The 22,567-nt window shown below is 46.7% G+C and overlaps 1 protein-coding gene across 4 annotated transcripts in view; it reads right to left on the bottom strand.

Moving 5' to 3' along the window:
- Positions 1-1,799: 1,799 nt before the first annotated feature.
- The window catches only part of CSF3R (colony stimulating factor 3 receptor), a 29,980-nt gene continuing 9,212 nt past the window's right edge, over positions 1,800-22,567 (bottom strand). For 3 of the 4 annotated variants that reach the window (XM_079988205.1, XM_079988204.1, XM_079988206.1), the window contains 15 exons: positions 22,104-22,214; positions 20,996-21,298; positions 16,847-16,970; positions 15,373-15,563; positions 15,005-15,159; positions 12,490-12,661; positions 11,134-11,216; positions 10,222-10,435; positions 8,939-9,148; positions 8,603-8,704; positions 7,465-7,611; positions 5,946-6,086; positions 5,051-5,141; positions 4,136-4,217; positions 1,800-3,449 (listed from right to left, as the gene is read on the bottom strand). In XM_079988205.1, coding sequence (XP_079844331.1) covers positions 2,934-3,449; positions 4,136-4,217; positions 5,051-5,141; positions 5,946-6,086; positions 7,465-7,611; positions 8,603-8,704; positions 8,939-9,148; positions 10,222-10,435; positions 11,134-11,216; positions 12,490-12,661; positions 15,005-15,159; positions 15,373-15,563; positions 16,847-16,970; positions 20,996-21,298; positions 22,104-22,188 — 2,616 coding nt within the window. In that variant the 5' untranslated portion in view covers positions 22,189-22,214 and the 3' untranslated portion in view covers positions 1,800-2,933. The remainder of the gene's footprint in view (positions 3,450-4,135; positions 4,218-5,050; positions 5,142-5,945; positions 6,087-7,464; positions 7,612-8,602; positions 8,705-8,938; positions 9,149-10,221; positions 10,436-11,133; positions 11,217-12,489; positions 12,662-15,004; positions 15,160-15,372; positions 15,564-16,846; positions 16,971-20,995; positions 21,299-22,103; positions 22,215-22,567) is intronic. The other variant, XM_079988207.1, reaches the window with a different exon arrangement.

The following is a 22,567-nucleotide window of genomic DNA, read 5'->3' on the forward strand; positions in this document are numbered from 1 at the left end:
GGCAGCAGCTCTCTTTGATCTGGAGATGCCTGCTGGGGCTGGAGCTGGCGCTGGGACTTTCTGCATGATGCAAAAAGGGCTCCACCACCACCTTCTTCTCCTTCTTACTCGGCGATCACTCATAGCCGAGTAAGATTGTCTTCCATGAACACGGTATTAACAGTGAGTCTGTAAGTGACCATGGAGGCCAATTCTGGATCCACACGGCCTTCCACAGTGAGGTCATAGGTTTCTGGTGAACATCCTTCGGCTCCTCCATGATAATATGACATCAACAATTGCAGATAACAATGGCTCTCAAAGTGAACCATTCACAGTGGGATCAAGTGTTAAACAGGGTGTTATCGCCCCAACTCTTTTTTATTTTCATTGCCATGATCCTACACTTTGCTGAAGGGAAACTCCCCACCCGAATAGAAATCATATATTGAACAGATGGAAAGCTCTTTAATCTGAGTAGGCTGAAAGCAAAGAGTAAGGTTCCCATAACTTCCATCATAGAGCTTCAGTATGCTCCACCACCACCAAGCTGTGGGTCCTCCCTAGCAGCTGGGAGCAGCCAGTTGGCCCAGGATTCTCTGCAGACATCAACCTCTTCCAAATTGGTGCCTGTCAGATGTTTTGGACTACAACTCCCATCAGCCTGAGACAGCTACACCAAAAACATTTGCAGATTGATGGACTGGGATTGTGTCCATCAACCATTATTTTGTAGCAGATGTGACATATGCATTGCTTTTTAATCAGAGATGGTGTAGGCTGAACCAGGAATCTTAGGTGCCCCCAAGAGGTGCTGCACCAGCAAAGCTAAGGGTCTCCCTTTAATTGTGGGAATAATATTTTTGTGACCTGTTCAGTGGCTGGTTGGTGAGGGACCCTTGACTTACCTTTAAAGGAACTCTGGGGTTGTTTCCACACTAAAATCCTTTAGCACTGCCAATACACTTATTTACAGGTAGTGAAAGGGGAATTAAAACAGAGGTGTCATATAGTCTTGGTGCAGTAATGCCCTTCCCTGTATGCAAGCTCTATTTATAGTGAGCTAGTTCAGTTCTAATGTTAATTAAAGCTCCAATGACTTTTAAATGTATGTGTCTGGCCAAGCTATCCTGGATTTTGACTTACATTTTTTGTATTTATTTTGTGTAATGATTTTTATGCTCAATTTCCCCCCAATCTATGTACTTTTGTAATCCTTGCTTGTTTGGAGAACTGCATTTAAAAATTTGGATAAGTGTGAATTCGGAAGGATAGCTGTATTTCAAATTGCATGTTGTTTCAGGAAGTACAAATATGGCAGTGTCACCATTAAACGCAAACCAAATTTCTTCCCCATCCCTTCGGGAGGACTGCAACTGCCTTAAAGGTTTGCATGTGATCTGAACAAGAGGGTTCACACTCTCCCACCAGCACCTTCTGTGACCTTGCAAAGTGCCCTGAAGTGGAGCACACTTTGATTCCACTCTTCTTCATTGGGGCCCTGAAAAATGCAGCTGCCCCGAGCAACTGCTTGGGTTGGTTTGCAGATGCACTGGCAGAATATGAAGGGGAAAGCTAGAAAATAATAGATGATGCTCCCCCTGCTCCCTATCCTCTGGTGCACCACCACAGATTGCAACAGAACTATGAGACCCGCATCTTCCAAAGTTCCTAGGAAGTTCTTTAGGGATCATGTGCTGAGTTTCCACCCAACAAAGATGGGGTAGGGGCTGCAGCCAATTCTTGTCTGCAATCTCTGCGTGACGGGTGTTGCGGGAGGGGGAGAGTGCAAGAATTACAACGATGACAAACACAAGGAGAATTGTGCAGCACTTTTAATTTGCAATGTTCCATATACATGATAAATAAACAGCAGCAGTGGGTGTAAACACGTTGAAGAAAACTGGCGTTCCCAACCCTACTTCTGGGAACATTCATCCCCTTTGACTTCCTGCTCAGGCTGTGCTAAACAGGGAAAAACCCGTTTCCCCTTCTCAGTTCTCCAAGCTGCTCCTTGGTTTCCCCTCCAAACCCTTTCAGGCAAAAAATGACATTTTGTGGGCACCCTTGTTTCCTGCTACAGAAGGAGCAACACAGTATTTCCTTTGCACAATACGACTTTATGCTAGCATGTACCCTGGCCTGACCTTTTGCATTTTTGTGACGACTGCGATGGCTTTTAGCAAACAAAGCTGACTGATGAAATGAGAAAGGAGCAACTTCATGATGATTCTGAGTTTCTCGGGCTGCTCTTTTTCTCATGCCTCTTCCTTTCCCTCCTCCCCACCTTGGGAGGTTCTGGATTGTGGCTCTCATCAGCTGGCACTTTGCTTTCTGCAGCTTCTCCACGGCTGCTCCTTCTTTCCCCAACACCTTTGCACAGCAGAGGCAGATGTCCCCAGAAATGGGGCCAGCCCAGGGAGTTTGCCTTTAGGTATGGGCTGCCCCTGTTTTTCTGAGCCGCAGAGACCATGCCACATGGGGAAGAGAAGGGAGTCTCCATTTGCAGGTGCTTGGTAGACTTGAGGTGGGAGGTGGGTTGTCCATGCAGGTCCAGGGTCACAGCAGCAGGGGACAGCATGAGGTCATCAGCAGGGGTTGAATAGGGGGCCACAGTTATGGAAAGGGGAAAGAACCCAAGGCAGGGCTCCTTGCAGTTCTGTCTCTTCTTGGTTTGAAATGGAGGAAGCTGCCTTATACTGACCTTCTGCATGCAAAGCAGATGTTCTTCCACTGAGATACACCCCTTCCCCTAAAGGGGAGCAAAAGGCATCACTCAGGAAACACCACCCCAACATCCGCTCCACTTTCTTAGTCTCTCTAGGGTGACACAAAATCTAGGTGGCTGAATGTTTGGCTGGAATAATTCAGTGCTTCCTCCAGTGAAGGAGGAGAAGAAGAATGCAAGAAGCCACAAGCAGCTCCAGTTTGATGTTTCCCCTGTCAATCAGGTTCTACAGTTTTCGGAAGTTGCTCAGGTCTTCATCCCCATCAATTTTGAGGCCTTGGAGCAACGGGAAATCTAACAGGGCCCTGTCCAGGAAAACGGCATCCTCCTGACAACTGTAGTCAAGCTCTCTGTTTGGATGGTCGCTGTGAAACCACAGGTTCTCGTAGGGCTTTGGGCTTGGTGTCCTGTCGCTTAGGAGGGGCTGCGTGGAGTTGGAGCGCGTGTAGAAACTGGGCGAGGCCTTCTGTTGGCTGCAGTAGCTGTCCACAAACACCTTTGCATACTGGACAGACTCTGGGCTGTTCACGTAAGAGGCTGGCGCTGGGTCACCGGTTGGCAAAGTGGTCTCAGCATCAGCCACATAAGATTCCAAGGAGGCTGTCATTGACCCATCCTCCAGGGCCTTAGCATGCTCCCCCTTCCCACAGGAAAGGCATTTCTTCTCATCCGCTTCAATCACCAAGATGGCCGAAACAACAACAGGGATGAGCTCGCACGACTTTGGAGCCTGGAGGATCTCCTGGGAAAGAAGGCAGTAGGTCAAGTTAACAGCTAATGGCTACAGTACAGGTCACCTCCCTGTTGGGTGAGAGGAAAGGCCCATCATCCCTTGAGGTGGAATAACCAATTCCGGTGAGGCCTCAGAATCAGATGATCTCTGAACATGAAGGCTTTGCAGTGTTGGTCCTCATAGCTAGAAAACTCCAATAATCTTGGATTCATCCATGTATTCATCTGGACCAGTTGTCTCCAACCTGGTGCCCTCTGGACACTTTGGACCTCCACTCCCATCAGCATAGCCATATGGTGCTGGTGCCAGTGATGGCTGCAGCTGATGGAAGTTGTGGTCGAATTTGGCTTGAAGACAGGAGGGTGGCAAAGGCTGACCTGAGCCAACAAAGCACAGCTGAGGCCCATGTCCTTAAACATCCCTGGTCTGTGGCTGCTGACCTTTGGGGTCAGTATGTGCTGATACCTAGCTGTGGCTACTACACGATGTGGGGCTTGTGATGTGCAGAACTCAGGGTGGGTCAGGACAAAGGGGCTGCCCATGTTCCCAGCCGTGCCACCTGCCCATGACTCACACTGCAGGTGAGATGTGTGTAAAATGTGGGTCAGTATTCCGAAAGGCCTGCGCAGGTAGGGGAGGAATAGGAGGGGCAGCAGGCCAAGCCCAAGAGATTCCACCCCCCACACTACATTTACCTCTTGCAGGATGGCTGGTGCCCATTTGCCAAGGCTGCTGTTGGCTGGGTCAGGGACGCTGGGCCAGAACTGGGTTTTCATCCTGTGGGTCACATGAGAGAGAGATATCTGGTGAGACTCAACATCCCAGGAGGTAAGTGTTTAGGCTGACTGGACATCCCACAAAAGGCAGGATGTTATTGCTTTCGCTGAGTCAGCCTGATTCCCATTCAACCACTAAGGGCCCAGCTTATTGCTCTGCCTTTAATTCCCCATTGTCCCACCCCCTCCAACTACTACTGTCCCACACTTTCTCCTCCCTAAATCCTGATATTTGCTATGCTTTGAAATCCAAATAGGAGAGCAACATCAATTGCATAGGAAATCTCCATCCTTTGAAATCCACACTTATCTGAATTTTGTGATGCAGTTATCCACTCAAACAATGTTCACAAAAGTACATAAAAACTCGCACAAAAATGAATATATTAGTGAAATTAACATACACAAGTGCATTATATTCTTCCATAAATGTGTACGTCGGTCAAAAGAGTACAGTATATAAAATATGTTTGTTAGGAGAAATTCATATTAAAATGCTGATGAATTTTAATGAGGATTTTTTTAAATTGCAAATTGCTGCAAAATATGGAGAACTGAACTTAAGATTGGGAAAATGAGAAACCTAAATAACTGAAATTGACTGATCCTTCCTTCCCTACTCTGAGTCACGACTCATTCTTTCTCCTTGTCCTTTGCTTTCATGCTCATTCCCTGCTCCTTCCCTACTTACATGCCAAGCCCTGGTCTCTTCCTTTCCTCCTCCTGCAAATATCTCACTTCCTATCTGAGGCCCTCTGGGCAACAACTCTGTTTCCTCATCTGCTCTCAGAGATGACAAGCAGGATGAGTTCTGCAGCTCCTCCCAACACTCACCTCTTGCTCTTCTGAAAACAGATGACCAGGACAATAATTGCCAGCAAGAGGAGCCCAATCAGCATGTAGACAAAGGGTAGGTCCATGTCATCTGGAAGAGAGATCACAGAGGAGTAAGCCCAGGTGATAGTGGTGGCATGTTAAGAGGACCTTCCGCATTTGGGGCTGGAGGAGAGAGAGGAGGATGGGGTGCACTTGGACTTGTTCAGCCTTGCAATGTGAGCCACAATGCATGTCAGGAATGTGCTCCCCCCAAGTGCAGCAGAAGAGTCAGCCTCAGAAATTGAGCTAAGTGAGCAGGGGGCCGACTCTGCAAATAAGAGCTGGCTGTCAGAGTCCAGAAAGGGCAGTCTGGCCCCACTCCTTCCCAGGGAAGATGCTGTTAGCTCCCAAGGAGAGGAAGAGTTGGAAGGTGGCCAGAGCATTGCCAGGCAACCAGCAGATAAGCCAGAGTCTGGGGCTGTGTCTTCTGGGAGTGGGGAGGAGACAGGCCAGCCATTCAGTCCCCGTACTAGGAGACTGGAGAAGCTCAGAGAACAATGGAAGGGAAGGAGAAGATAGGTAGGATTTTGGCATTCTTTCTGTTGGGGAAGGGACAATGATTCAGACTGATCAACTACTGTTAATGAGAGCAGGTGGGAAGCTGTGTTCTGGATGTGTTTTTCTTGTAAATAAACTTACATAAAACTGACGGAGAGTCCTTGCTGCTTATCAGGCTGCTTGCCTGCCAGATCGTTATAATGCAGCCAGTTCACATGTGGCACTCTCCCCTCCTGGGGTTTCCAGCAACTGGTATTCAGAAGCATTGCTACCCCCAAGTGTGGAGGCAGAGCATGGGGACAGCCCACCGCCCCCATGAACCCAGCTCCACCCTCTGTCCTATGGTTCTCCTTACCAATCGCCTTGGTATAGAACGTAAGGATGGTACCGTTGGTGCTCCCACCCACTGTTGAGGCCATGATGTGCACCCTGTACATTCTGGAAGGCCAGAGACCCACGATGGTGAAGGTGTCGACTGAAGAGTTCACGACAGCACCTAGGAAAAAGGCAGTCATGTTTAGCCCCCCCCAGGGTGAAAGTGTAGCTGAGGCAGGGGGCTCTGAGGCCAGAGGGTGGGTGGATTTCACAAAAGGCCACCTGGCAACGCTTTGGACAATGTGGTCCCTAGTCTAACCTATGAAAGCTGGTGTCACCGTAAATTTTACCAACATGACTCATGTTGTTCTGGCCCAGTAGGTTTTAGAAACTATACAAAACCCTATTCAGTGGAAGTTATAGCACTGTATATGCTTTGATAGGCAACCTACATGTGAAGGGATAAGGAAAGGTATAGAAGAGATTGTGAAAGGATGTAGTGAGGAGAATCTGCTTCCTCGGACTGTATAATGTGTCGAGATTGTGCGGGAAAATCTCACTCTTGAGGTACGGAGCCTGATAGTCAGTAGGCACCCTGTTCTTCACTGAATCAGACATCCAGCTCTCACGATGCAGGTACACTTTTCCTCCAAGAACTGGTTCCCCCACACTTCTGTTTCCCCTGCAATTTCTTCCATTTGGAGATTTCTAGCCATGGGTCCAAGAGGTTTCTTTTTTTTGTTTCACTGCTTTCCCCATGAAAACCCACCGTTTATTGCTGAATCAGAACGAACGCCGATCTGCAGCAAACCCAATCGACGTTTGTTCCAACTGAGCAGTAAACAGTGGGCTTTTCTGAGGAAAGTGGCAGGACAACAAAACAAAACAAAAACAGAACCTATCAAATACATGACTAGAAAGAAACAGAAGTGTGCATGAGCCCAACGTGACTTAATTTCTACGCATGCATAAAGCTAAAGTAAGGGAAAGCCTCGGTATAAGCCTGGGTGATTTTTAGGCTGGTGGACGCCACTTCTGTGGGTTTTCCAGAGGCTGCTGCTATGACCAAGGAATTATCCACACTTATATCTTGCCCCACTCATTCCAGGCACAGGCCTGTGTTTAAAAGTTCTGTGTCTGAGCATCCCCTGCCCCCGAGAGCTTTCCCACAAAAACCTGCTCTTTAGCACTCAATCGGAGCAAACAGTAGTAGCTCCAGAACAGAAACAAAAAAACAGGGGCCTTCGGACATGGAGCTTTAAAATGCGGAGCATGCCTAGAAAGAGCAGAGGACAGGTGGGTGTGGATAAGCCCCAGGTAAAGTTGTCTTAAACATCATAATGGTGGGGCTGTTGAAGAAATCCACTGCACCTCCAGGCCTGTTGACCAGAGGTGAAGTTAGACACCCAGCCATCTGTGCAGCAATGCAGATCCCTTCTTCCAGCCCAACTTGAGCTCTCCTTGTCCACTGGCCTGGCAATTCAGGGTCCCCCCACCCTTTGCTGGGGGGATATGAAGTGACACAAGTGGGAGGGGCTGAATGTATGGGTGTGACTCACTTTTCAGGTCCTCGTTGGTGCCGTTCCAGAAAATGGTGTAGTTGGTGATGAAGCCATGCCGCTTTTCAACCGGGATGGGTTCCCAGTGAAGCTGAGCTGTGGACTTACTGATACTCCCCGGGTGGAGTTTGGGGGTGTCAGATGGAGCTGCAGAGGGAGAAAAGGTGGGTTATTATTATTGCAAGCAGCAAACCAGGCTCACCAGGAGGCTGCAGGGGGACTGATGGGTTTTATTAGGGCAGATTCACAGCATAGTTTTGAAGCACATGGCTTTCCCCAGAGAATCCTGGGAATGGTAGTTTGAATCCCAGCTCTGTGAGACTCCAGTTCCCAGGATTTTGGGGGGAGAAGTTAGGCACTTTAAAGGCACATTGGGTGTGCTTTAATCACATGGTGTGAATCCACCCTGAGAAAGGCAATCTAGACCAAGGCTTGCTAGCAGTCATCCCTGGAAGCTGCTCTTAGTTCTACATCTCAGAAAGATAGTTCCTGAACATGTGCAGAGTATCTTTCCAGCACCACTGTACATCCACAAGCACCCCCTAACCCAATCAGAGGAAGTGGCATCCAAAAAGGTTTAGGGTTAACTCAAATACTAGCATGAGAATTTATAATTTTGGAAATTAAGTTGTGGGGCATGAATATCTTGGGGGGCGGGCGGGAATCCTCCAAGGGGACCATCCAGAGATGTCTTTGCTATGATTCATTTGTGTATTCTCATGATGGTATCAGGGCAGTTATAAGCGATTCCAATACTCTTTGGGGCAGACTTACTGCTTTGTTTCCAATCAGTGCATATCAGGGTTTGTCTTGCTTTTGTTGCACAATAGCACAAGAGTTCCCCTCTGCCTCCAGACAGCAATAATATGGTAACACTGGTGAAGCTCTGCAGCACAACTAATAAAGCAGAATGGCGTGTGGATGGTCCAACATAAATCCACCACTAATGCACTATTATTGTATCAGTTACAAGCTGCAGAAAAGAACCTCCCCCCTGCAACCACCCACATCAGTCTGGATGGTTCCCAAGATGCTGAACGAAGACAGTTTTGTTGGAAGGAAGATAGTTTTATGCATCTAAATAAAACTGCGCATCCCCAGATGATGGCAGCTGAGCAGAAGCAGGGGGAGGCCATACCTTTCTGCCTGGTGTAAACTTCCAAACACTGGGGCATCCCCACTCTGTCCCTGTAGAGTGGGTAGATGGAGATGTTGTAGCGTTGGAAAGGTTTCACGTTTTCTGAAAGAGAGAAGGGGAAGGTTGTCTGTGGATGTGAGAATGGGAGCCAGAAGATCAGAAGGTGAGCTTGTGACTGGGCCTGAAGAACAATCTAGGATGATATGTACCCATTTCACAGAAAAGAGTGTGGAGGGACTCTCAGCTCTCCTACCCCACTAACGGGCATCCCTCCTCTGTCTCCCAAGCGGCTCTTCCAATGGATGAAAGGGCTCCAGCCCTCTCTCTCCCTCTCACCTTGGATCAGAGCATGTGTGATGGTGCCACTCTGCACTTTGGTCCATTGCATGTTGTTGTGACCGTGGGTGCCATCGGATGGGTCTTCCGCCGAGGTCATGCTGCGCCACTCGATGATGTAGCCCCTGGCTGGTGTCGCTGGGGGATCCCAGTGCACCCAGATGCTTGTCTCGTTGTGAGGGGAGGCCTGGAACTTGGGCACGGGTTGACCTACGGACATTATCAGAAGATGCAGGGGAGATGGTTAGAATTATAGGCAAGAGAGCATAGGAAGGCAAACTGGTGATGGGGTGGGGGGAATCATAGAGTGTGAAAATGACCCCAAGGGTCAGAATCACAGCTTAAGAACCTCTGACAGATGGCCACCCAACCTCTGCTTAAAAGCCTCCAGCGAAAGAAGACTCCTTCGGAAGGTGGTAGACTCTCCTTCACTGGAGGATTTTAGGCAGAGGTTGGACGTCAGGGATTCCTCAGCTGTGATTCCTGAAATGGCAGGGGGTTGGACCAGATGATTATCAGATCCCATTTGACTTTACAATTCTACGATTCTGTGATTCTAACTCTTGAGGTAGCTTGTTCCACTTTCAAACGGCTCTCATGGTCAGAAAGGCAGCGGACTGTCCTTTGTTGGAGGTTTTAAGCAGCGGTTGGATGGCTATCTGTCAGTTGTGACTCCTGTGTTGCAGAAGGTTAGACTAAATAACCCTTTGGCTCCCTTCCAACTCTACAATTCTATACGATCTCCACACTGTACATACGTGTGCTTGGAGATGGCAATTGGCCTCTTTATCATTGCTGTGCCTTAGTCGTGAAAGACCTATGCAAGACCTCAGTATAAGCTTTTTTAAAATTCTAAAAATCCAAAGCACAACCCCCTTTTGCCCATTTCTCCCATCCTGTACCTATCTTTGGAAAATCTTTGGATAGGTACAGAAATACCTGTGTGTGTTCTCCAAAGAGAAGATAATGAATGGAGAGAGAGAGAGAGTGGAGTAATTGAGGTGAGGGGTTTGCGCACCCACCCTGATACCCTCGGTCAAGTTGCATCCATTAGTGTGGATGGCAAGCAGTAGAACAGAGATGAATATCCAGGATGGGGAAAAAACCCAGAAAACTGTGGCACACAGAAAAACCAAGCCCCAAGACTTGTGGACAGGGAAACCCAAAAATCCTGCAGCTGGCAGGGAATACACTCATATTCTTGAGACAGTGAATGTATTGAAAAAGGTGTGTAAAAGTGATTCTTTGCAGGACAGCTGTCCCCAGGTTGAGGAGGCTCCTACCTTTCTTCTCAGACAAGTAGACTTCAGTGGGCTGAGATGAGCCTTTAGCATTGTAGGCCATGAGATAAATCTTCTGGGTTCCAAGTGGAAGTGAGAAAGTGCAGCATGTCTCAGAGGTGTTGCACAGTGGCGATGGCTCCCCGCTGTGCCGCCGGGTGCTGAGTGTGGCCATGTAACCCAAGATTTTCCCATGGGCCTCATTGGGTTTCATTGGCTGCAAAATAAGAACAGAAGAACATAAGAAGAGCCTGCTGGATCAGGCCCATGGCCCATCTAGTCCAGAATCTTTTTCTCACAGTGGCCAGCCAGATGCCACAGTGGGAAACCTGCAAGCAGGATTCAAGCACAAGAGCCCTCTCTCCTCCTGTGGTTTCCAGTATTCAGAAGCATTGCTGCCTCCAGCTGTGGAGGCAGAGCAGAGTCGTCATGGCTAATAACCACCGACAGCCCCCTCCTCCATGAATTAGTCTAATCCTCTTTTAAAGCCATTAAATTTGGTGGCCATCGCTGCATCCTGTGGCAGCGAGTTGCATAGTTTAACTATGTTTAGCTGCGAGACGATGTCCTTTCATTTATCTGACCTGACCTGAATCTCCCAACATTTCTTGATTGCCCACTTTACTGTAAGGGGTTGCTTGCTTAATGAGTGAATCAAAAGTGCACATTATATCCAACATGGGAGGGAGCAGAAGACCCTGGATTAGCCTCTTGTACCTTAGGATGATGCCTCCTAAGACTGCAAGACACAGATCTCATGAGGGCTTCTTCCCTTGCACAAGCTGTTGCCCTCCAGATGTTTTGGAATGGTCAGATTGGAGCTGATGTGAGTTGTAGTCCAAAACATCTGGAAGGCACCAGGTTACGGGAGGTTGGTTGGCCTTGAGGTCTGCAATGTAGTCCCTCGCCCCTCACCTTCCACAACAGTTGCACTTCCGTTCTTGCCTCTGCCTCCCTGGTCTTCACTTTCCACCAGGCATCAAGCTCTCCTGAAGGTGCTGGAAGAGAAAAAGAGGCTTTGGGTCCATCTACACTGGACTTTAATGTGAATTTGAAGTTGCTTGTGTCTCTCTTGTTTTTGTTGTGGTAGGGTCCACACCGTATCCTCATTAAAGTGGCAGCCCACACTCCCACCACCGCTAAATTTGGACTTTCCCATCCATGGGAAGAAAATTCAGTATAGGCCCAGGCTGTCTGAAGGACCCTATTCTCCCATACAAACCTTCCCTGGGTTCTGTGATCTTTGGGGAAGACCTTTCTCTTAGTCCCAACACCATCCTAGGCGCACTTGGTGGGGATGTGGGAGAGGGGCTTCTTGGTGGCTGCTCACAGACTCTCAAACTCCTTCCTTAGAGACGCTAGATTGGCTCCTTCCTTGTAGTCCTTCTACCAGCGGCTGAAGACCTTTTTATTCCAATAGGCCTTTGGGAACTGACTCTTTTTCAATAGCTTTTAATACTGCTATGTTGTTTTATTATCTGTATTTCAACAGAGCTGGTTTTTTATATTGTCTTAATTCTATTAATTATTGTTATTATTAATAATAATATCCTGCCCTTCTGTCAGATCAGTACTCAAGGCACAAATTAAAACAATACAGATAAAATACGGAAGTCTAAAAACATATGGAAGATAATTGTTCGAAAGTAATTAAACTCTTATCTTTTGTATGTTTTTAGCCTTCCATATTTTATCTGTGTTGTTTTAATTTGTGCCTTGAGTACTGATATGAAAAAAGGAGATTATTATTATTAATAACAACAATAATACAAAATTGCAAGTTACCTGACTGTGGGTACACTGAACTGCCTTGTGTGGGTGGCTGGTTTTTTTTTACACATGTGGTGGAAAGTGATCCTTTCCTGGGTGCTGCCTTTCATGACACCCCTGACTTCCATTTTGTTTCCATCAGCCCAAAGGAAAAAAGGTAGCCTGTTGTTTTTCAATGGTTGTTGCTGGAGGTATCTTGGCGGTCCTTTTATTTTTGAAACTGCTCTTGAACAGAACAGCTGTACGAAAGCATGGGCAGATAAACTCTTTCCCTCCATGGTTTGAGGCCGGATCGGTTCTGAGGCTGCCTCCCAGCAACTCCTCCTCACTCACTCAAAACCCTTCAACAGCACAGGGAACAGAGGAACCCCTGGTTTCTTATTTGGATGAGCTTCCCAGTTGAGAGCTTAGGAGGGGCTCTGGACTAGCCCCCTGCCCTGCTTCCCCCTTGACAACAGGGCCACAGGATTTCGGAAGAAACTGCCCCTCCGTTCCACCCACCTTTCTCATGGGTGGTGAAGTTCACCATTGGACTCCAGTCACTCCAGTAGCCGGCTCCACCAAATCTCTGGCAGCGCATCTGGAAGTGGTAGAGGGTCCCAAAGAGGAAGCCGCAGTGTCGCACACGCCACACTTCCTGCCTTTCCCAGGTGGGGTTGGTGATATTGTGGACCTGGGGGGGGGGTGAAAAGCGAGAATGAGAATGAGCTGTGATTCCGGTATTGCAGGGGCTTGGACTGGGTGGGCCCCTTCCACCTCTACAATTTTACAAAGAATAACAGCCAATCGTCGAAGGCTGCTGTGCCATTGGCCCCTTGGGTGTAGGGATGGAAGGATCTGCCAGGTTCACTTCTCTCCCTTTCTCATTTTCCCAATCTGAATGCAGCTCTCCAGCAATCTGTGCCTTAACAAAAATCCTTTTGGGAAACCCTTAAGTGTTAGAGGAAGGTTACCAGATGTCCCCGTTTCCCAGGGACAGTCCCCAGATTTGCAAATCAGTACCCTGACAAAATCCATCCCTTTCAACTGAAGTTGAAAAGTGTCCCTGGATTCATTGAAAAAAATCTGGTAACCTTATGTTAGAGTGGAAATTTATCCTACTAAACACACTTTCTGTCTGCAGTTTTGAGTAATGTACATACTTTGTAAGCACTTTCCCCTAAAATAAAGCATTTTTCTTTGTTGTTTTCACTAATATATTCTTTGTAGTTAACACTTTCCCCAAATAAATGCATTTCAGTAAACAATGGTCAATCGGAGAACTGCATCACAAAATCTGGATATGTGCAATTTTCAAAGTTCTTATATCGTTTCAAAAAGTGCAAATTTAATAGATTTGGCTTTCAATGTGAATGAGATAGAACTTCTCCTTGACCCCTGTGTTCAGAGCCCAGCCTTCACCAACTCTTTGCCCTTGGCCAGCACAGCCATGCTGGCCGGGCTGATGGGAATTATAGTCCATAATGGCTCCATTGGCTTGGGCTGGTGATGGTTGCAGTCCAGAATGGCTGCCTTGGCTAGTGTTGATGAGAGTTGTAGTCTGGAACATCTGGAGGGCATCTGATTGTCAAAGGCTGCCTCATACATCACTGGTAAGGTATGGTGAGAGAGCACCAGCAAAGAGGAGTGACTTGCACCCTTGATGCTCCAGTAACAGGGGAACTGGACCACTGCAAGCCCCAAACCAGGCTGTGCTTGGCAGGATGACTAATCGTAGCTAATTGTGGGTGAGCTGATCTGGAGGAAAAATAGCTCAGTTGCACATTTGCTTATTTGAACAGCAGTGCTACCACTGGAGCAAAAGAAAAAGCAGCAATAGAAGCTGGCAGAGCCAACATGAGGCTGATGAGCCCCTGGCTTGCCGGTTGCCAGGGAACAGCCTGGGAAAGAAGTGTGAAGATAAGGGACCAGGTGCTGTGTGTGTGTTTTAGGGATGATGGATGTGACACAGGAGAGGAGTGAAGGAGAACAGGTATTCTTCCATCTTGTCATTATTCTGGTCTCAAGCATATCAAGAAATACCTAAAATTATTAAACCATCTGTTCAGGTCTCCCCACAACTATCATTATTGAATATGTGGAGGGACAACATGAAAACATGCTGCACAAAGAACTTTTGACATGGATGCTACCAGCAGCTAGGATCCAAGCGCCCAGCAGTGGAAAACCCTGATAAATCTACATTTGTCTTTTTGGTATAAGAACTTATGGACTTCATATATTTGCATGTTTCCAGGAGGCTGAAGGATTCAGAACACTTCTGTGTCACCTGGTGGGACTTTATTTCCTATGCTTCTTAGAAGCTCAGCATCCACCATCCACGTCAGCTTGGGAAATATGCCTTGATTTATATTGATGTGCCAGCATTTCTTCTCTGATTATTTATGGTTTGTTTGCTTAGCATACAGTATGAAGTAATACCCTGTTATTGCACTTTTGGGTTGGTAAATATGGGAATAAATGAGTAAAGAAAACAGTCATCAAGGGGTTAACAGCAAAGCCAAGCACGTCCTGGGGGTTGGGGGTGTGCTTTCTCTTGCATCAAAAAGCTGCTCTTGAATGAGAGCTAGGAACCTCCTTCAGCCCTTGATTGAGAGCTAGGAACCCCCTTCAGCAATGGAACTGGGTGTGTGCGCAGCAGGGGGCGGCCTGCTTTGATCTCCAGGCTCCCTGTTCGGAAGAAATACTTGAAGTATAGGTGGGTTCCCATGAGGCAAGACACAGCAATAACAGCAAGAACCTTTACTGAACTACATAACTAGGAAACAGGGGCAAAGCAACTGCTTATATACATTGCTGAAAGCCTGGGCCACTCCCACTCCCAACGTGATTGGCTGTCCAAACTTCCAAGCTGTGAATCACGACTCAGGGTTCAAGGCCCAATGGCAGAGGCCCAAATCCTGAAATGTTCTGTGACTGGACATCATGTATCGAATCAGAATACAGGGGCTCAGAATCCTTAGTCCAGACTCAAGCTCAGGCAAACACAAACCACTGAATACATAGCAATACTCACCAGCTTCCACTCCTGGTCGCCCTCTGCCTGGTAGCTCAGGTCACATAACTGGTGCATGTGCTCGCTGTCTCTCCCTGCTTCCCACATGACAGATATGCAGTCAGCCTCCTCGGGGATGGACTGCATGGCGTGGATGGTTGGGGGGTCCAGCTTGGCTGAAATGAGAAGTGCAGGGCAAAAAGCTAAGGCAAGGGCAGTGGTGTGTGTGTTAAGGTCTGATCTTGAAGGTCTGATCCAGCCAGCTTTTCTTCTATGGCAAGCCTCAGCTAGTATTTCCATCTTTCATTTCCAAACTCCCCACCTCAGGCAGAAGTGCTGCAAAAAGATGCAAAGTCAGGGCGGACTCTGCTGCCTCTGCCTCCACACACCTAAATCGATGGGGTCTGCACACAGCGGCTCAGAGCCCACTTCTCCCAGGGCGTTGTTCACCGACAGCCAGAAAATCATGGGGTGGTAGAGCAGGAGGTTCTCTCGGCCGATGGTGCAGGAGTTCTGCCCAGGCAGTGGGGTGCAGCTTGCGGGGACGGCCTCTGTGGGGACTTCACACACACCCTGGTTCCTGGAACACCAAGAGAGCAGTCAGTCAGTGGCTGCCAGAGGAGGAAGTACCTTTGACTTCTCTGTGGTCCCACCATGCGCAGGGGTGGGTGAAATGGGGCACTGAACTCCACAAATCAGTGCCTTAATGTGCTCGTGCTGGGTGACTCAGTTCAAGGAGGTACAAAACTGCCAAATTTTACAGACCCTCTAAGTATCCCTATTTTCCAGGGATGTCCCTGATTTAGAGAAGCCACCCTGGTTTCTGATTTGATCCCGGAATGTCCTGCTTTTGCTTAGGATGTCCCTATTTTCATTGGATAAATGTTGGAGGGCATGGAGTTACTTGACTCCTGAGCTGTCTGAAGGCAATCCTGTATAGGGAAGGTTTATTTTTTTAAAAAAGTTTAATGTTTTATTATGTTTTTATATACAAGGTTTGACCATGTGAATGGTCACAGAAATCAGCGAGAAATATTCGAACATACAATCAGCATCGGAAAACCATGAAATGCTTACAAATGTGTACGGTGATGAAGCTGTAACTCGAAAGACAGTGGTTTAAGTGTTTTCGTGAAGGGTGGCAAACCATCGAAGATGACCCTCCGTTTGGCAGACCATCGACGAGCAGAACGGTGGCAAATGTTGACAGAGTTCGTGAGTTATTGATGTGGGATCTGTGTTTGTCCCAGAAGAATTGCATATTCTGTGTGAAATAGTTACTGAGTTGTCCCACCCTCCATATTCTCCTGATCTGGCCCCACTGGATTTCTTTCTTTTTGAGAAACTGAAATCTGCACTGAAAGGCCACAGATTTTCCAACATTTCACATGTCCAAGTTGCTGTGACGAGGGAACTGAAAGCAGTATGAAAAGAGGACTTCTCCAGAAGTTTCCAACAGTTCTACGAATGTTGTCAACAGTGCATTGTATCAGAGGGAGTCTACTCTGAAGGCCTGTATTTCTCGCTGTCCGATTTCTGTGACCATTCACCAAACTTTCTGGTCACACCTTGTATGTTGGAAGCTGCCCAGAGTGGTTGGGGCAGCCCAATAAGATGTGTGAGGTATAAATAGTAAAATTATCATTATGGAATGAGACGTCCCTATTTTCATCAGAGAAATGTTGGAGGGTATGATTTTACAATCTTCATTCTCATTGTCTGGCCACCAGCCCAAACTTTTGGCATTTCCCATAAGATGATCTGTCAACTGGCCTAGAGGTTCAAAGCCAGGGTCAGAATGTGGGAGACAAAGTTCCCCCACTGCCCCCACTCCACACTATTAAAAAAATTATATTTCCTTACCGGTATCCCTTCAGGGCCACACTGACTGGGAGGAAGCTGTCTTGCCCAGGGTCCCACTGGCACGTGAGGTTCTTCGTGGTGACATTCATAACGCAGGTGAGGTTTTGGGGTTGTGCTGGAGGATCTGAATGGCGGGAAAGGGGGATGGAAGAAGAGAAGGAGATGAATTGCATCCCTGCATTCAGTGGGGCTGAACTGAGATCTGCATCTGCCACCCAATGAAATTTGAATTCTGTGTTTGAGATTTGTCTCTGATATTTCACAGTGGACATACAATGGAATTTCAGACAAACACTTCTTTTCCCAGTAGCAGCACTTGAGATGAGGCAGTTTATAAAATTACATATTTGATACCTACCAAAAACATAGCAATCAACAGATGCCAATAAATCTAAAGCACTGGAATGCTATGGGGAAAAATAAAATGCAAAACTTGGCTGGTAAAAGATAAGAAATGTTCCCCATTTTTTTTTTTAATGATATTTATTAAGATTTTCCATAAAATCTTTTTCCCAATAACATCTTTTCAGGACTTCCCCTCCCCTCCCCCTCCTGTATTCCAATTCTTACAAATAAACAAAAAAAAATTTCAACAAGTTCTTATCCCAAATTTAAACTTATTATCATTGACTCAATTTTAAAAATATTTTCCCATCCCCTAAAATCGACCTGTTCCCTTCCGCGAGTTCCCCCCTTTAATATGCAATACAGATTACAATAAAAGAAAAATAAAAAAATAATTTTACGCCCTTTGGATTCCAAATTTCCCTCCCCCCATTCCCAATGTTCCTCGACGTCTGATGTCTTCCTGGAGTTCCCACATCTCTCTAAACCATAGTCCTTTCCCAGTCATCTTTAGTTTCGAATGTCCAATCTTGGAAGGAGTCTGTCTCAAAAAAGGCCCATTTCTTCCATCCAGATTTTTATATCTAGGAGTGAAAGCTCCAATTTTATTCCTTTAAACCTGTCAAATCTGGATGTCCCAAATGTTCCCACTTCCAACTTTGTCCAGTTCTTATTATTTTTGTTGTTCTTGTTGATCTCACTCCTTTTTTTTTCCCCCCTGCTCTCCTGCACAAATGTTCCAATTCCAAAAGCTTCTAATTCCTCTGCAGAGGCTTGTTATTCAAGAACAAAACATTACGTCAAGTCCTTTTCATTCTTCAATAGATAAATCTATTGTCTCCTTTAGTGCGTAGACCTCTGTAGACAAAATAGTGTTCCATTTCTGCAGTTTCCCAGGAGATAGAAAGTTCTGGTCAAATTCCACGCCAACAATACTTGTAATGTCCCTCGGCTCCTCTAGGTGGTTTGCAATAACTAAATTCCCTTCCAGATCACGTCCACCAGTCAAAATAACTTGTTATTCCTTGTTTGTAACAATTTGTATCCAATTTATAACAAATGTAACCGGCAAAGTCCTCGTAACAAAGATCTCTATTTTATTCTTCCGCTTTGACAGCTCTTTGACAGCTGTCAAAACCTCTATTTCTCTTCTCCCGGCGCTCTCACAAATCGCTCCCAGGGTTCCGGGGGGGGGGGGTTGCTTTTTAATTCAATTCCACCTTTCTCCTCCAGCTCAGTCTTATGATTTTCCCTCGCGAAGTTAATAACTTTGTCAAAATAGGGTTGCACTCGATCTTAGTTGTCAAATCCTTTGCTTTAACTCTTCTACAACGGGGGGGGGGGGGGCTGACTTCCTTTTTGCGCCTCCCCCGCTCGCTCCGAATTTTTAAAAAAAATTTATCCCCCTTTTTAGTCCAGGTTCCGATTACTCACGGGTTATTCTTTTAAGTCCATATTTTCAATAGAAGAAGTCAGCGCTCTCCGTCGAATGGCATGCAGCTTCGCTCGGCAGGGGAAGCGAAGGACTCAAAGCACCACCCCCCCGTCACCCGCTTCGCAGCCTTTAAAAAGGCTCCTTCGCGGGTCGGGGGGGCGCAAAAGGTGCCAGCCGAGTCACCATCTCCATGGGTTTCAGCGCCCATGGTTTTTGAGGGTCCCCGCGTCGCCGGTGCGGTAGGACCCAGCCCCTGCCGAGCAGGCTCCCTCCGGAGCTCGGAGGGAGTCCGCCATTCGGCGATGGCGCCAACCCGGAAGTGAAATGTTCCCCATTTTTTTAATATTCATTCTGGTTCTGTCAGAAAGGAATTGTCATCCAGGGCAGATCAGTTAGGGACGCTGGTAATTTCTCCCTTCGCCTGAAGAATACAGCTTGGCTCATTTACTAAAATCCTCTGGAACTATCTGCTTGGGATATGCTGCAGTCTCATTTGCAATGGTTTCCACAAGAAGAATATGGTTGCTTTCTAGAGTTTTGACTAGAGAGATGGTAGAGTGGATCACATCACAGTAGACCCTTTGCTAACTTTACAGGCTACCAGTCAGGCTCAGCCCAAGATCTTTTGCTGCCTGAGGCAAAGGGGCCTGATCCACATGTTGAAGCTGACCTGACAGGCAGCCAAGTCTTCTTTCAACACTAGCAATGGGACAATGCCTGCCACCCCACCTGTGGACAGCAAACTGTGGGGGCACATACCACTTTAATCTCTGATGCCTCACTGCCACTGTCCACTCACCAGTGTTTGCCACCTCACTCTGCCTCTTGGTAGGGCCGGGCTTGTTACCAATTGGCTTCTGGGTTCAATTAAAGGTGCTGGTTTTGACTTTTTAAATCTTAAATACTCTGGGACTAGAATAGCTCAAGAAACGTCCCTACCTCCTGACAATGAACACTTAGTTCTACTTCAAAAGACTCACCACCAGAGAAGACGCAGGCTCTTTGAGGGGTTGTGCTGCTCCTAATCTAGGGTCAGCTTCCTAAGAGAGGTACTCTTGGCCCCCATTGCTTCTTTTTAAATAATTTTTGTTAAATTTTCTGTTTTACAATTTAAAGTAAAGTAAAGGGTAAAGGGACCCCTGACCATTAGGTCCAGTCGTGGCTGACTCTGGGGTTGCGGCTCTCATCTCGCTTTATTGGCCGAGGGAGCTGGTGTACAGCTTCCGGGTCATGTGGCCAGCAGGACTAAGCCGCTTCTGGCGAACCAGAGCGGTGCACAGAAATGCTGCTTACCTTCCCGCTGGAGTGGTACCTATTTATCTACTTGAACTTTGACGTGCTTTTGAACTGCTAGGTTGGCAGGAGCAGGGACTGAGCAATGGGAGCTCACCCCGTCCCGGGGATTTGAACCATCGACCTTCTGATTGGCAAGTCCTAGGCTTTGTGGTTTAACCCACAGCGCCACCTGCATCCCTATGACAATTTAAAGTACCGGTACTCATTTTTACATCCTTAAGATATCAATGACTTCTCTTTCCATGGTTCATTCTACATATCATAAATCCCTGCATATTTTACAAAAACTATACCATTCAGTATTCCATTATTACATCCATCAAAACTTAATTACACTGTTGAATTTATCTTAATGTTGCTAGCGTTTTCAGCTGTACACAGTTATTTCCCATAAATTCAATAAACGTTTTCCAATTTTCTCTAAACATATGTTCTTCTTGTTTGCTTATTCTACATGTTAAGTCTGCAAGCTGCGCATATTCTGTCAACTTAAGTTGCCATTCTTTTTTGGTTGGGACCTCGCTTGTTTTCCATTTTTGGGCTAACAGAACATGGGCCGCAGGAGTGGCATACATAAACAACCTTTTATGACACCTGGGAATTTAAGTCTGAATTATTCCCAACAGGAAGGATTCTGGGGTTTTTTTGGGGGGGAAAGTACTTTTACATATTTTTTCCAATTTATTATGGATCATTTCCCAACACTCTTTTACCCTTCTACAAGCCCACCACATATGAAAGAACGTTCCCTCTACGTCTTTGCATCTCCAGCACATCTGATTCAGTCCTGTACATCTTAGCAAGCCTACTTGGAGCTAAATACCACCTGTAAATCATTTTCAAGTACTTCTCCTTTTAATGCAGAGGTTTTACCCCAGTGGACTTTTCCGGGATTCCCTTGTTAATGAGGATTTCCTTTTACTGTTGCTTTTTGGAAGTTTTCCACCGATCATGATTTTACTGCTTTTATCATTGTAAACCACCTTGATTCTTTTGTTAAAATGAATGCCCACGTATATCAAAGATGCCTCCTGCCCCGTGTCCCTTGCTCTGCAGCACCAGGGTGCACTTACATCCTGCACGAATCTGGATGACCTTCATCATCTGTGGCTTCTGTTTCCTCTTTACGTAGCAGCTCAGAGTGGTCACAGTCTCATTGATGGGCCCAATGGTGATGTTGGAGACCTCTAACCCATTGTGTAAACTGTACTGGGTCCCTGTCAGGAACTCTTCGTCCAGTTTCCACATCAGCTGGATTTCTTCATCGTCTCGGATGAGGCAGGAGCTTCTCCAGATGGTGCAAGAAGCTCTTGCTGTGGATCCCAAGAGAACCACTGGGGAGTCTGTGGTGATGCTGCTGCAGGCCAAGGATCCTGCTGGGCAAGGAGAGAAAGACTTATTGATTTATCCCATCTGTATCCCACCTTTCCTCCAAGGAATCTCAAGGCGGCTTACGTAGTTCTCCTCCTCCCTGGTTTATCCTCACAACAACCCCGTGAGGTAGGTTAGGCTGAGAGAGGCAGTGACCAGCACAAGGTCACCAGGAAAGATTCATGGCTGAATGGGGACTGGAACCCTGATCTCCCAGGTCCTAGTCTGACGCTCTAACCACTATGCAATGCATAGGCTTGGGAGAGCAACATGGCTCTCACCAAACCTCAGGGAAGGAGGCCTCACAAATCTACTTGTTGCTGCAGCTGTGGCAAAATGCACTTCTGCAGCTGTTTGTGGTTGGTGGCACATGCAATTGTGAATACTTTGACACAGCTGTTTATTCTATACTGTTAAGTATGATGATGAATTCAATTTAAGTACCCCTTTTTAATCTTTTGTACGACTTCCTTGGAAAGTGGTGGACTCTCTTGCCTTGGAGGTTTTTAATGAGAGGTTGGATTATATATTTACGTGTGATTCCTGCATTACAGGAACTTGGGGTCCCTTCCAACTCTACAATTTTATAATTCTGTGCTTATGCAGTATATTGTTTATTATATTGCTGTGTTGTCAAGCAGCCTGTGGCCTTTAAAAAAAAGTTAAACTTTTTTTTGTACTTTGCTGTAAGAAAAAAATCTATGATTCTATTAAATGAAAAAAAGAAAGAAAAAGGAATCAGCTGCACATCACCTGTTGTTCAATTATGTCCCAAATTGGCCCCATCTAGACAGCAGAATGGCAACCTACCTCCTGGGAGCAGAAAGAAGCAGGCAGAGCATCCCAGAAGCAGCATCATTTGCCCCCTGGACCAGGGCTTCTTAGGGCTTGTCATGGTGTTGCTCAGGGTTCTGGCATCACCTGAAATCCAGAGAGAAACACTTTCAGGCACTTAGAACTTCGAAATCCCTTCATGACACTATGGCGGGGGAGGGGGATGTTTTCACCTCACGCGATTAGCAATAAATGCTGCCAGTCCTAAACCTAGGTGGGATTTACCCTGGAGGAAGGGGACACATCTAATAAGAAGGTGCGCAGTTAGAATTTCACCACCTTTTGCATTGCACAAAGAGGATTATCATGAGGCATTAGCACCTGCTAGGCAATGTTCTGGGCTGCTCTGCGCCCTCTGCATTCGGTTTCAGGCATGCCAAAAATATCCATGACCTGGCTTTAGAAGTTCTGTGTCCCATCTTTGGGACACAGGAAGAACA

Source organism: Podarcis cretensis, assembly GCF_951804945.1.
Source record: "Podarcis cretensis genome assembly, chromosome: 8".
Classification (NCBI taxonomy): domain Eukaryota; kingdom Metazoa; phylum Chordata; class Lepidosauria; order Squamata; family Lacertidae; genus Podarcis; species Podarcis cretensis.